Below are 14,865 nucleotides of genomic sequence, written 5' to 3' on the forward strand. Positions count from 1 at the left end.
CTGGGGGAGGGTATCGGATTCCTGTGGACGTTTTCCCATTGTCGTGACAAATATTTGAACAGGCCGCCCTGGAGGGGCGTGGTCACGTGGTCTCAGGCACGTGCTCACAGCACTACAAGCTGAAGGAGGGGGATCGAATCCTAAGTGGCCCGTTATTGTGGGAGAGTGGCCTAGTAAGACCAGGGGAGAAGAGTGGTCAAGTGAGGCCAAGGTGAAAGTGGCCCAGGGTGGAAGATTGGCCCAGGGTGGAAGAGTGGTCAAGTGAGGCCAAGGTGGAAAAGTGGCCCATGGTGGTAAAGTGGCCCAAGATGTAAGAGTGGCTCAGGGTGGTAGAGTGGCCTATGGTGGAAGAGTGGCACAGGGTGGAAGTGTGACCCAGTTAGGCCAGGGTGGAAGAGTGGCCCAGTAGGCCAGGGTGGAAGAGTGGCCCAGTTAGGCCAGGGAGGAAGAGTGGCCCAAGGTGGAAGAGTGGCCCAGGGTGGAAGAGTGGCCCAGTTAGGCCAGGGTGGAAGAGTGGCCCAAGGTGGAAGAGTGGCCCAGTGTGGAAGTGTGGCCCAGTTAGGCCAGGGTGGAAGAGTGGCCCAGTTAGGCCAGGGTGGAAGAGTGGCCCAGTTAGGCCAGGGTGGAAGAGTGGCCCAGGGTGGAAGAGTGGCCGTTAGGCCAGGGTGGAAGAGTGGCCCAGTTAGGCCAGGGTGGAAGAGTGGCCCAGGTTGGAAGAGTGGCCCAGTTAGGCCAGGGTGGAAGAGTGGCCCAGGGTGGAAGAGTGGCCCAGGGTGGAAGAGTGGCTCAGGGTGGTAGAGTGGCCTATGGTGGAAGAGTGGCCCAGGGTGGAAGTGTGACCCAGTTAGGCCAGGGTGGAAGAGTGGCCCAGTAGGCCAGGGTGGAAGAGTGGCCCAGTTAGGCCAGGGTGGAAGAGTGGCCCAGTTAGGCCAGGGTGGAAGAGTGGCCCAAGGTGGAAGAGTGGCCCAGGGTGGAAGAGTGGCCCAGTTAGGCCAGGGTGGAAGAGTGGCCCAAGGTGGAAGAGTGGCCCAAGGTGGAAGAGTGGCCCAGTGTGGAAGTGTGGCCCAGTTAGGCCAGGGTGGAAGAGTGGCCCAGTTAGGCCAGGGTGGAAGAGTGGCCCAGTTAGGCCAGGGTGGAAGAGTGGCCCAGTTAGGCCAGGGTGGAAGAGTGGCCCAGTTAGGCCAGGGTGGTAGAGTGGCCCAGGGTGGAAGAGTGGCCCAGTTAGGCCAGGGTGGAAGAGTGGCCCAGGGTGGAAGAGTGGCCCAGGGTGGAAGAGTGGCCCAGGGTGGAAGAGTGGCCCAGTTAGGCCAGGGTGGAAGAGTGGCCCAGGGTGGAAGAGTGGCCCAGCTAGGCCAGGGTGGAAGAGTGGCCCAGGGTGGAAGAGTGGCCCAGTTAGGCCAGGGTGGAAGAGTGGCCCAGGGTGGAAGAGTGGCCCAGTTAGGCCAGGGTGGAAGAGTGGCCCAGGGTTGAAGAGTGGCCCAGGGTTGAAGAGTGGCCCAGTTAGGCCAGGGTGGAAGAGTGGCCCAGGGTGGAAGAGTGGCCCAGTTAGGCCAGGGTGGAAGAGTGGCCCAGGGTGGAAGAGTGGCCCAGTTAGGCCAGGGTGGAAGAGTGGCCCAGGGTTGAAGAGTGGCCCAGGGTGGAAGAGTGGCCCAGTTAGGCCAGGGTGGAAGAGTGGCCCAGGGTGGAAGAGTGGCCCAGGGTGGAAGAGTGGCCCAGGGTGGAAGAGTGGCCCAGGGTGGAAGAGTATAAGCTCCAGGCCTATTTCATAACTAGTAGTGGATTTGAACAACTATCAATAATTACTCATAGTACTTTATTTTATAACCGTTCAAATTTAACAGATTGAAAATATACATGTTTTTAAATGCATTCTATACCATATCAAATTTTAAAAGGGCTATATTGAAACGAAAATCTGCCTCTAATTCATGGTTTCGATAAAAATTATTACCTAAGTCATCTGAGATATGCATTAGTTAATAGTTGATCTGCTAAACAGAAAACACTACTTTTAAAAGAAGACATCTTTAGGTTTATAAGGGGGGAAAATCCCACAAAAAAAAACGTGTTGATTTGTCCCCTTCCCCTCCCTTCCCCTCCCTTCCCCTCCCTTCCCCTTCTCTAAACACAGGAGATTGGCCTCAAGATTTCTAAGTCGACGTCTTGGTTTGCTCACAGCAGCCGTGTGCACGTGAGCGACCGGCACCCAAACATCGGGGCCTCGAGAGCTGGGTTTGTACGGGCATGTCACGGAGCTTATGGAATTCTCAAACAAATTTGTCTGAGAAAAAGCCGGCATTAAACCGGCTAAGTCCGGTTAATTTGAGCAAATCGTGTTTAAGAAAGGCCGGCCGAAAAACCTGCCGTGGAATATCCGCGTGACGAAATCTGGCATTGTGGGATGCCAGGATGGACTGTAGAAAAATATGGCATTGTGGGATGCCAGGATGGACTGTAGAAAAATCTGGCATTGTGGGATGCCAGGATGGACTGTAGAAAAATATGGCATTGTGGGATGCCAGGATGGACTGTAGAAAATATGGCATTGTGGGATGCCAGGATGGACTGTAGAGAAATCTGGCATTGTGGGATGCCAGGATGGACTGTAGAAAAATCTGGCATTGTGGGATGCCAGGATGGACTGTAGAAAAATCTGGCATTGTGGAATGCCAGGATGGACTGTAGAAAAATATGGCATTGTGGGATGCCAGGATGGACTGTAGAGAAATCTGGCATTGTGGGATGCCAGGATGGACTGTAGAAAAATCTGGCATTGTGGGATGCCAGGATGGACTGTAGAAAAATCTGGCATTGTGGGATGCCAGGATGGACTGTAGAAAAATCTGGCATTGTGGAATGCCAGGATGGACTGTAGAAAAATCTGGCATTGTGGGATGCCAGGATGGACTGTAGAGAAATCTGGCATTGTGGGATGCCAGGATGGCCTGTAAAAAATTCTGGCATTGTGGGAATTCAGGATGGCCTGGTAAAATAACTATGTGGATCCCATGAATGTTGTGATACAATCTTGAATGTTACAGTACTGGACACACACAAATTAATTCACATCCTGGGTTTTTTACTACCACCACCCCTAACAATACGCACCAGAGTTTCTTCCAGGCATCTCTGAAAAAAGTCTGGAAGAAACACTGATACGCACACGCACACACACACACACACACACACACACACACACACACAATCAGTGTTCTGCTCCTCCCATTACGGTTTTAAATGCCATGGGGGAAATGTATCTTTTGTCTCAGTTTAAAGAAATTAAAAGTTATCATTACTAACGACACGTGATCAAGCTCGTTATCAGTTACGAGCCGACCCGCTGCGTATCATACGCCGCTATTTAGTTGTTTTTTTTTCTCTACTTTTCAGTAATTTATAATTTGTGAATTTGACAGTACCAATGCTGCCACTGAAATTATTTGCTTAAAAACACTAAACCCCTTCCCCCCCCCCCCCCCCACGTGAAAGCAGCCTCCTCTTAGTTACCTCCTCTAAGTTTAAAATTTTTAAACTTAGAGGAGGTAACTAAGAATATTAAAATCGTTTCAAACTAAATTATCTTCCCCTAATATCCGTCACCAAACCCGTCTCTATGATTGTAAAATGTAAACAGCGTGACCACAGCTCACCAGACAATATGGGGGTGGGGTGGGGGTGGTAGTGATAGAGATAGAGAGAAAGAGAGGGGACTGCAAGGAGGCGCTTGCAGCTTGTTTTCTAACTGATCCCAGAAGAGAATTATATATACGAGCCGGCCCGCGGCATAACATACGCCGCTATTTAGTTGTTGTTTTTTTCTACTTTTCAGTAATTCATAATTTGTGAATTCGACAGTACCAACGCTGACACTGAAAATATTTCTTTAAAACACTATAAGTAGCTCGTTAAGGACCATAACCCCCCCTTTCCTTCTCCTCCCCCCCCCCTCCCAACGTTTAAAATCGTTTCAAAATAAATTATCTGCCCCTAATAGCCGTCACTAAACCCGACTCCACGAAGGTAAACATAGCGTGAACCACAGCTCATTAAGAATATGTAGGGGTGGGGATGGTAGGGAGCGCGTTTACAGCTTGTTTTCTAGCGTCTCCCAGAAGAGAATTATATATATAGATAGATGTTAAGAAGGTTTATTATTTTACAACCAATGTGAAGCTGTTGACACCCTGAAATTATCACTTTTTTTAGAAATAATTTTTCAGACCTACGCATGTTGTAGAACTAACATGTGTTCTTGATCTCTGCGTATTTTAAAGATACAATAAAGAAACGTATTTGAAGCGAACAATAAAGGAGCTGTATTTGTACCGAACAATAAAGGAGGTGTATTAGCACCGAACAATAAAGGAGATGTATTTATACCGAACAATAAAGGAGCTGTATTAGCACCGAACAATAAAGGAGCTGTATTTATACCGAACAATAAAGGAGCTGTATTAGCACCGAACAATAAAGGAGGTGTATTAGCACCGAACAATAAAGGAGCTGTATTTGTACCGAACAATAAAGGAGCTGTATTAGCACCGAACAATAAAGGAGCTGTATTTGTACCGAACAATAAAGGAGCTGTATTTATACCGAACAATAAAGGAGCTGTATTTGTACCTAACAATAAAGGAGTTGCATTTGTACTGAACAATAAAGGAGCTGTATTTATACCGAACAATAAAGGAGCTGTATTAGCACCGAACAATAAAGGAGCTGTATTTATACCGAACAATAAAGGAGCCATATTAGCACCGAACAATAAAGGAGCTGTATTAGCACCGAACAATAAAGGAGCTGTATTAGCACCGAACAATAAAGGAGCTGTATTTGTACCGAACAATAAAGGAGCTGTATTTATACCGAACAATAAAGGAGCTGTATTAGCACCGAACAATAAAGGAGCTGTATTAGCACCGAACAATAAAGAAACCGTATTTGCACCGAACAATAAAGGAGCTGTATTTATACCGAACAATAAAGGAGCTGTATTAGCACCGAACAATAAAGGAGCTGTATTTGTACCGAACAATAAAGGAGCTGTATTAGCACCGAACAATAAAGGAGCTGTATTTGTACCGAACAATAAAGGAGCTGTATTTGTACCGAACAATAAAGGAGCTGTATTTGTACCGAACAATAAAGGAGCTGTATTTGTACCTAACAATAAAGGAGCTGTATTTGTACCTAACAATAAAGGAGCTGTATTTGTACCGAACAATAAAGGAGCTGTATTTGTACCGAACAATAAAGGAGCTGTATTAGCACCGAACAATAAAGGAGCTGTATTTGTACCGGACAATAAAGGAGCTGTATTAGCACCGAACAATAAAGGAGCTGTATTAGCACCGAACAATAAAGGAGCTGTATTTATACCGAACAATAAAGGAGCTGTATTAGCACCGAACAATAAAGAAACCGTATTTGCACCGAACAATAAAGGAGCTGTATTTGTACCGAACAATAAAGGAGCTGTATTAGCACCGAACAATAAAGGAGCTGTATTTGTACCTAACAATAAAGGAGCTGTATTTGTACCGAACAATAAAGGAGCTGTATTTGTACCGAACAATAAAGGAGCTGTATTTATACCGAACAATAAAGGAGCTGTATTTGCACCAAACAATAAAGGAGCTGTATTTGTACCGAACAATAAAGGAGCTGTATTTGTACCGAACAATAAAGGAGCTGTATTTATACCGAACAATAAAGGAGCTGTATTAGCACCGAACAATAAAGGAGCTGTATTTGCACCGAACTTAGACTTAGAGGCTTTACTTCTTGTCTTGAAAACAACACCACGGAAATTATGTTTCTAATTTTAAGAAGTACTATCTATCACTATTCGAGACGTCTTTGTTAAATATTTCCGACAGTAGTTTTGTTGTTGTTTTTTAAAGTTTATTGTTAAAGATGTGCATGTCATCCCGGGGATTTGAAATATTTTCTATTTGGAATTTTTTCATATCTTCATCGATTTATTGAATCTTCTAGTTTTAAATGTAAAGGCTTTCCGTAAGTATGGTAATTAACGCTAATTGTTGATAGTGTGTATCGTTTGTACTGTGATTTGGGGAATTAACGTTAATTGCTTAATTACTAACGGATGACCGGTAAAGAAGACGTAGACTCTCAGAGCTATTAAGTATCTGAAAAACTGTGTTCAAACGGTGATTTAGACAGGTACAAATATTTATTTTACAATTGGCAGGATCTTGTCAAGAGTTGCTTGTACAACATGATAGGTGTATAAAACTAGGTGTACAGACGGTGGTTGTACAAAACTAGGTGTACAACATGATGGATGTACAAAAATAGGTGTACAGACGGTAGTTGTACAAAACTAGGTGTACACACGATGTTTGTACAAAACTAGGTGTACAGACGGTGGCTGTCAACTAATATTTTTAATGTACCTAAAAAAAGTCTGTTTTTTAATGTTACATGGGACATAATCATCTTATTAATTTTTATTTTAGCCTTAACGCTATTACCTCCCCTATTTAATTGCAAATATGTACAGCGTGTTATTCTCTTTTCTCTTTCTCTTTCTCTCTCCCTCCCTCTTTCTCTCTCCCTCTTTCCCTCTATCTCTCTTTCTCTCTCTCTCTTTTCAATCTCTCTATTAGAATGAAACTATGAAACTTAAGTATAATGAAGATTTGTTTCTAGCACTATTAGTATTAAGTCAAGTCTTATTAACACTGGATACCAACTTTTACAGACTGGGATATTTATTGGGTGTAGTAAACTATAGGTTATGGTTCAATGACACACAAAAATGTTATTCCCTAATAATTCAACACTATGGCCTTTTCTTTTCATTCATTAGCGCCAGTCTATCACCAAGTGTAAACAAAACAATGGCGCACCAATGAGCACCGTCACTGAACAGTCGTATTTCTACTAGTGCTCGACCCAGTACTAAAAAATGGCAAAAAATGAATGAAATTGTCTTTTCTTTAGGTATCTAAAATTTAAAACATTAAATAAGACCTACGCATTTTATTTTCGTTCTTTATTTCACTGTGTATGAATTTATTTCCCATTAAGTAAGGTAACCCTTGTCTAGTAGTTTCCAATAACACCGCCATTGGTGCGAAACCTACACAGAAACTTCGTGCGTCATCATCTAACGTCATGATGCCATGGCTGCACCGGAAGCGGTCCAATTTTGGCAAACAGTAAAATAACATCTCAAGTGCTTTAACCCCACCTAGATGCGGTAAGTGAACCCTTTGTTTCTCTTTTTAATTAACCTTTTGATGAAATTTAGAATTACTTTCGTGTATTGAAAGAACAGAGGCTCTAGATCTAGACGTGATTGTTGTTCAAAACAAAAGACTGGTTACATAGGCCCTATTAGATATAGATCTAGATCTAATCTAGATCTAGATCTAGATTTCTAGATCTAGAGTCTAGTCTAGATCTGGATTTTACATCTAGATCTATCTAGATGATCTAGAGAATCTAGATCTAGATCTAGATTCTATAGAATAGATGTAGATCTAGACGTCTAGATGCAATAGACTTTTATCAACACATAGATCTAGATCTAAACAGTAAAAAAATAAGGTATATTCTCTTTCGAACACGACGGTCCATAGGGCAAGTGAAGTAGAGTTCACACGATTCTGTGACCTCGGCTTATGAAAGGATAGTGTGGTCAGCACTGTACCCAGCAGCCTTTACTTTCCCTAACTCACGTTAGGTACCCATTAGAGCTGTTTAGAGTTGGGTGGACTCAGGGACATTGTACGTACTTGAACCCGGATTCGACTCGAGATATAAACAGTGGGATGCTGGATTCTAGGTCTGGATTGTCTAGATCTACACACGAAAGATCTTTGTTGCTGACAGATAGACCTATGTTACAGATGCACGGATGATTAATGATGTTTTTTTCTGTGTTAAATGTATTGTTATATTAAGAGGGCCGTGTTTTTAAAAGCGGAAATTGAAAAAGACAAACGAAATTGTTTTAAATGTCACAGAGTAAAGATGTTCTTTATCCAAGTAACAAATATGAACGGAACACAAAGCATGTGCCATAAATGTATCAAACAAAGAGACTCAACCATTCTAGCTTATGGTCTTCTTCATATGACATAAATGTATCAAACAAAGAGACTCAACCATCCTAACTTAAGGTCTTCTTCATGTGACATAAATGTATCAAACAAAGAGACTCAACCATCCTAACTTAAGGTCTTCTTCATGTGACATAAATGTATCAAACAAAGAGACTCAACCATCCTAACTTAAGGTCTTCTTCATGTGACATAAATGTATCAAACAAATAGACTCAACCATTCTAGCTTATGATCTTCTTCATGTGACATAAATGTATCAAACAAATAGACTCAACCATTTTAGCTGATGATCATCTACGTCATGAATGCTGTTTTAAGTTACCACATTAAGTGCACCACGGAATTCGCAATTTGCATTATGAATTCAAGCAGAAGTTTGTAATGAATAATTAACTACTTCAACAATGAGGCAAGAAAATATATTTTAGCGTAGTTTTGTTTTTCGTTTTATCGAATAAAAAAAAAATAACACGAGAAAGCGATTTGCGATGCCAAATTGCTTTTTTATCCCCAATAAAAATATTTCAGATTATTTTTATATTGTCTTTTGAAAATTTATTATTCTCATCTAGAAGCCAAACAGAGAAAACTATTATGCTCTGTTAATGTGAGGTAATATTTTAAAGTGTTGACATAAAGATTCTTAATTCTTAATGGAATAGCTATCGAAGGGATAGCGTTCTTGTGCTTTTAAACGTTGAAATCGGCCTATTCAAGTACAGTAATATAAGACGAATAATACTGCTTACTTCCCTTACATTAAAATTAAACGGCAGCTGAATAAAAAATTAATGGAACAAATTATATGAAGCAGTTTTCATTTAACAAAGCCCAGTTTTGTATTTATATTATTCGCATACGTCACGTGGTATTGAATGTTTAATGACCAAATAAATCGGAGAATGCAGAGCACGTCCTACAGGACTGCTCCTTGTACAACCCGGCACGTTCTAAACACTGGCCCCTATACACCCCACTCAAGGAGAAACTATATGGGGCACCCACAGATCTGGAGACCACAGTCCAGTTCATACACGAAGTTGGGCTTGTTGTTTAAATCCTCTGGCAAAAATACAATTAAGAACAAAGAAGAAGAAGACAGAAAAACACTCTATATTTAGAACAGCCTCTACACGTTTCAAAAGTCATTTCTACCCCACAGTGGCGTAGCCAGGATAGTCTCAATGGGGGGGGTTCCAATTTTTACCCGGGGACAAACTTTCGATTTGCACCCCCCCCCTCAAACTTTCGATTTGCACCCCCCCCCCCTCTCAAACTTTCGATTTTCACCCCCCCCCCCCTCATACTTTATATATCTATACCGAGGGGTCTATGGGGGGGGGGGTTATGACCCCCCCTAATCCCCCCCCTGCCTACGCCACTGCTACCCCACCCCCTGCAGACTTGTAGTGTTGAGTTATGTTATCTTTTAGATGAGGCACTAAAATGGTGGAATATTTTTCTCCTGGTAGTGATATAAATATAAACCAGATGGCAGTTTAATCAGTGACATGTCATATGGCACTCTGACACTAGGATGTGCGATAGTCAAGTTAACCCTAATCCTAGGACAGTATTACCCTGCAGTATCTGTATGATGTATGCCATCAATGTTTATGTACCCCCCTGACTTAACTCTAGCTGCAACCCGAACCTTAACCCTTATCCTCTGTAGATTTGATAGCACTAGCACGTAACCATCATCTTTTACCATTCGTTCCCACGACACACGGAGCAGATGAAGTAGAGTTCATCTGTTTGAATGAGCTGGTCATAAAAGGATCAGGATAGTGTGGTCAGCACTAGGCCCAGCCGCCTATGTTTTCCTAACGTGAGTCAGGTATCCATTAGACTCGTTAAACGTCCTACGTTGATGCTTCCGGGTTAGCAGTCGTAAGCTCTATCATCCGGCCACGCCGTCCCCGCAAATGGTGCTTCAGAATCCCCAATGGTTCTTATTTCCCCATTCCCCATTTACGCTCTTCTCCTCAATTTCAAGTGTCTGTAATTCCCTCAATCCCAAATCCATATCCCCTGGTTATCCTCATGTTTCCCCTCCATCCCCAGTGACCCTCATGTTTTCCCCTCCATCCCCAGTGATCCTCATGTTTTCCCCTCCATCCCCAGTGATCCTCATATTTTCCCCTCCACCCCCAGTGACCCTCACGTTTTCCCCTCCATCCCCAGTGATCCTCATGTTTTCCCCTCCATCCCCAGTGATCCTCATGTTTTCCCCTCCATCCCCAGTAATCCTCATGTTTTCCCCTCCATCCCCAGTGATCCTCATGTTTTTCCCCCTCCATCCCCAGTGATCCTCATGTTTTTTCCCCCTCCATCCCCAGTGATCCTCATGTTTTCTCCTCCATCCCCAGTGATCCTCATGTTTTCCCCCTCCATCCCCAGTGACCCTCATGTTTCCCCTGAATCCCCAGTGATCCTCATGTTTTCCCCTCATCCCCAGTGATCCTCATGTTTTCCCCTCCATCCTCAGTGATCCTCATGTTTTCCCCTCCATCCCCAGTGATCCTCATTTTTCCCCTCCATCCCCAGTGATCCTCATGTTTTCTCCATCCCCAGTGATCCTCATGTTTTCCCCTCTATCCCCAGGAGACTCTTACCGTGAGGTTTGGGACATGTTTGGTAAAGACAACGTCTGGTGTCCAGGCAGCCGAGCGCGGCGCTGACCTCGTCACTTCTGTAGCAGAGGTGGCCACCCGTCCAGACACTCGAGTCAGACCACGACGTGAACGTCACCAGCTTGCCAACGATGTCTGCCACCGCTGTACAGCAGTCCATGGACAGCAGACAGGGGCTTGAGCTTTGCCTGGCCGACAACGTGCACTCTCCGGAACCCTGTCAACCCTCGGCTACACACACAAACAAACCAAGTTCCGGCCCGTGGGACTCGGGCAGCGGGGAGTTCCAGAAGACAGCCTTAACAGACCAGAAAGAAATTAGCGACAGCACCCGAGGCCGCAGCACAAACACGCCTGGACCTGAAAGTTTTAGTTCGGATAAATTTAACTCGCCGGCTCAATTCATAGAATACACGCCAAAGTCGGGCTCGTACGAAAGCAATTACTTTAACAACCGGTCCAATTCTGGAACATTCTATGACAAGCCGCTCAACGGGTGCTACACGTCAAACTTTAGCAGCATCGTATCCAGCTCAAATAAAGATAAGTTCAACGTAGATGATTTCATGCGGGATGTCAAAAGTGGGAAATATTCGAACGGCGAAACCATAGCGCCGGATGTTGACAGCGTTCAAGGGGAGAGCAGCCAGCCTGAGATGAACAATTCGCCAACAAACTCGCCAACACACTCGCCATCTGAGACCACCAACGGCACCCAGTCCGGCTCGTCCTCTGGCACCGTGTCTAGACAAGATTTCAGTTTTGAGTCCAGTGAGTTAGGTCTAAAGTTAAAGTCCACTCTCCAGTCCGAGTTTTTGTCCCGAGAGTTCAAGCCCAGTTCAGGTGGCGGGGGTCGTTCTATCGACGACATCATGAGGGACTACGGGGTCAGCTCCAGGCCTTATTCTTCCGCTGACTCCTACACACGCAGCTATCTCTCGTCTTCTCTTGGCTACATGAACGTCTCGGCCAACAACGAAAGCTCCAAATTCCCACCAGGTAGTATCGATACCTTAAGTTTAAGCCGTATAGGACACACCGTAAACAACAACCACCCAGAAACATTAGGTACTTACAGCGAAATATCGATCAGAAGCAACAACTTTTCAAGTAGTATCGATATCCCCAAGGGTTCGAGCACATCGGTAGAAGAGGGACCGCAGTCCGTGGTGGGCATCAACAATGTCTCGCAGAACAACGAGACGGTTCCCGAGGAGGAACACGATATGAGGAACTTCGGCTCCTCGGTCGACTACTCCACGGCCATCAACTACAGGAGCATGTCCACCACCTCTCAGCGCTACACCTCCATCACCGACCTCGGCAAAGTCGGGCCGTACTCCGGGGACATCACCCTCAAGCCGACTACCAGCAAGTACAGCTCAGTCGAGTCTAAGAAATCGGAAATTGTTCTCGAACCTTCGGGTAGTGGTACGTCTAAACAAACCAGCGTCGACTACGTCAAGCCGGTGCCTGACACGAACAAGTACCACGGCACGGTTTACTACGGGGAAATGGCTAAAACTTTGCCGTCATCTTGGGGCACGGGTTCACAGTATCCATTCAACAGTCACGTTGGATCGACTTCAGACGCCCTGGGCTTCTCCTTACAAGCAGAAAGACAGAGACTACGGAACATTGACGCGATGATATCAACTACTCCCTTCCATTCGCGGGCCCATGACATTCCTTACTCTTCAAGGTTTGTAACGGGGCATAACTTCGGCTCGAGTGAGTTAGAAGGGCGTAGGAGATATTCGTCGCCACATTTCACCCCTATATCCACGCGAGTGGAATGGTCCAGCACGCGAGGACACACCCCCATGGGAAAATCTACCTCTGCACCCAATGAGCCATCCCGTAACTTACACGCTACGGGTTCCTCTGTGGACGCTTCGTACCTGGGCGGCAACAACTTCCAGTATAACAACTGCACCTACAACCCTTCCCTTGCACATAAAACAAGCGATAAAAAGACATCGGAAAACAGTAGGGGGCAAACACCCAAAGAAAGTTGTCCGTTTAAAAATCTGAAGAAGAGAGATCCGAAGGGCGGAAGCTGCTCACCCGTACGTAACGCTCTGTCTCGGCCAACATCGGACGCTGTTGTATCGCTGCGCGACAAGAGGAGCCAGGGGAAGATGGTGCATCGCGCGGCCAGCTGCTCGCGGAAGAAAGAGAAGCTCGATGAATACAAAATAGGAAACGTTTTTGAGTTTGTCAAAGATTTAAATAAAATGTGGCAGCAGAGTATAGCGGGAGAAGGGGGGAAGAAGGTGAAAGTTTTATCCAAGTACCAACCGTACCAGCCTACATCGACCACGAGCGTCAAGTCCCCCACCGATAAACGCGGGGCCTTCGACAGATCTACCGGCCAGATCCGACCTCAAAAAAGTCAAAGCTGCCGGGTCTCGCGTGAAATCTACGAGATGGCTGGAGAGAAAGAAAATCTATCCGGTCGGGAAAACAGCATTAAAAACAAAAGGGTCAAGTCTGCTAAATCTTTCACCGCGGAAACAACAACGCCTAAATCGATTCTAAAACAACCCAGTAAAGTCGTCGCCTCCCGATCAGTCTCCGTGACCCCCAACAAATCCCTGACGAGGAATACCCCAACCCCAGCGCGTTTCCCTGGCAACCAACTAACCACTGCTCAGATGTTTGCCGGGTTAACTTTGAAGAAAAAAACAACCACCAGCAAGAACAACCGAAAATCACAAGCTGCTGCTAAAGCTTCAAATAAAATCAAACAAAAATGATGTTTTGTTACGTGAAAATAATCAACTATAGTTCACTATACTTTTCCGAGGACGCAAACTTTTCAACTGGATATTTTACCCTTTTGGCGGGCAATAATTTTTTACTATGAATATGACTCAAATGTCACCACTTGTAAAAGTATACAAGGTCCTTGTTCCTAGACACACAGCTTGATACTAAAATTTAAAAATCGCGCTCAATTTTTGGTGGAGATCAATACAACATGGCCGGTTTATAAAATGAGTATAAACTACAGCAAATGTGGACAACTCGAATCAATAACTGACCGAGAGATTTTTTTCTTTTTAGTTAATCAAGCTGCAGAAATCAGCCCAAGGCAGTCGTCTTTTAGAAAACATCTTTTATCTACCGCGAAGTGAAACTCTTTAACAACAAAAATCACTTCTGTGCTACTGGGTCGGATTTTTAACTTAGTAATTTAGAAATGCTTAAATTAAAATTATGTATCTGTTGCAACTTCTTCGCTATTGTTGTTTATTTCAATTTCTAGATTTGCTATTGATTATCTGAATATATTTAACATAGAAGAATGGTTGAATGCTCAAATTACTATTGTTTAGTTATGACATGGTTACAGTTTCTTTTTAAAAAATAGATTTAGGGCCTTAAGACTATAGGGCTATGAGCCTGCAATAAAGATCTACATTTTATAAAGGTTTAAAAAAATTGCATAGTTATTCAAACGTTTTATCTTATTTCAGTGTAAGATCTACTTCATCAAGGTATGAATGGTTTTTTTAATTGATTTTAGTGAAGATTTTGTGCAAAATGATAATTTAGACTACTTCCAGGGGCGTAGCGAGGGGGGGGGTGCGGACCGCACCGGGTGACACCATTTAGGGGGGGGGGGGTGACACCAAGGCAAAAAAAATATATACAGAAAAATGATAATTTCACTTAGTTAAATTATTGATTAAAGTGTTAAATAGTCTCTTTTAAGAGCTAACCTGACAAATCCCGACAAGGGTGGAGGAGAAGGGGTGGGGGGGGGGGGACACCAAGACGTAAACCTGCTAATGATAATCATACTATATCAAGCTGTATTTGTAGCCGACAATAGATAAAATTCATTAATATTATATCTGAGCACAGTTTAAAGCAATCGCTGTGGGGGGGGGGGGGAAGTTACATTAACTCAACGTTGCAAAGTATGTCTTTAGTAAACTTTTTTTGTTAAGCATCGTAATAATTTATATGTTAATCCATGTATGGGGGGGAGTAAAAAAATTAAATAAATAAAAAAATATGTGAATACATATACACATGCGTATATACATACTTACTTTTATATATATATATATATATATATATATATATATATATATATATATATATATATATATATATATATA

General features: G+C 43.8%; 1 protein-coding gene across 1 annotated transcript; it reads left to right on the forward strand.

Annotated features, from left to right (window-relative positions):
- The first annotated feature begins 7,110 nt into the window (after nucleotides 1-7,110).
- On the forward strand, nucleotides 7,111-13,973 carry LOC131937797 (uncharacterized). Its single transcript, XM_059295444.1, has 2 exons — nucleotides 7,111-7,228; nucleotides 10,704-13,973. Exon 2 carries the CDS (start codon nucleotides 10,864-10,866, stop codon nucleotides 13,489-13,491), a length of 2,628 nt encoding a protein of 875 aa, XP_059151427.1. The 5' UTR covers nucleotides 7,111-7,228; nucleotides 10,704-10,863; the 3' UTR covers nucleotides 13,492-13,973.
- The last annotated feature ends 892 nt before the right edge of the window (nucleotides 13,974-14,865 follow it).

The sequence above is a fragment of the Physella acuta genome, unplaced genomic scaffold, assembly GCF_028476545.2.
Source record: "Physella acuta isolate Inbredline_101_S28 unplaced genomic scaffold, ASM2847654v3 ptg000017l, whole genome shotgun sequence".
NCBI classification, from domain to species: domain Eukaryota; kingdom Metazoa; phylum Mollusca; class Gastropoda; family Physidae; genus Physella; species Physella acuta.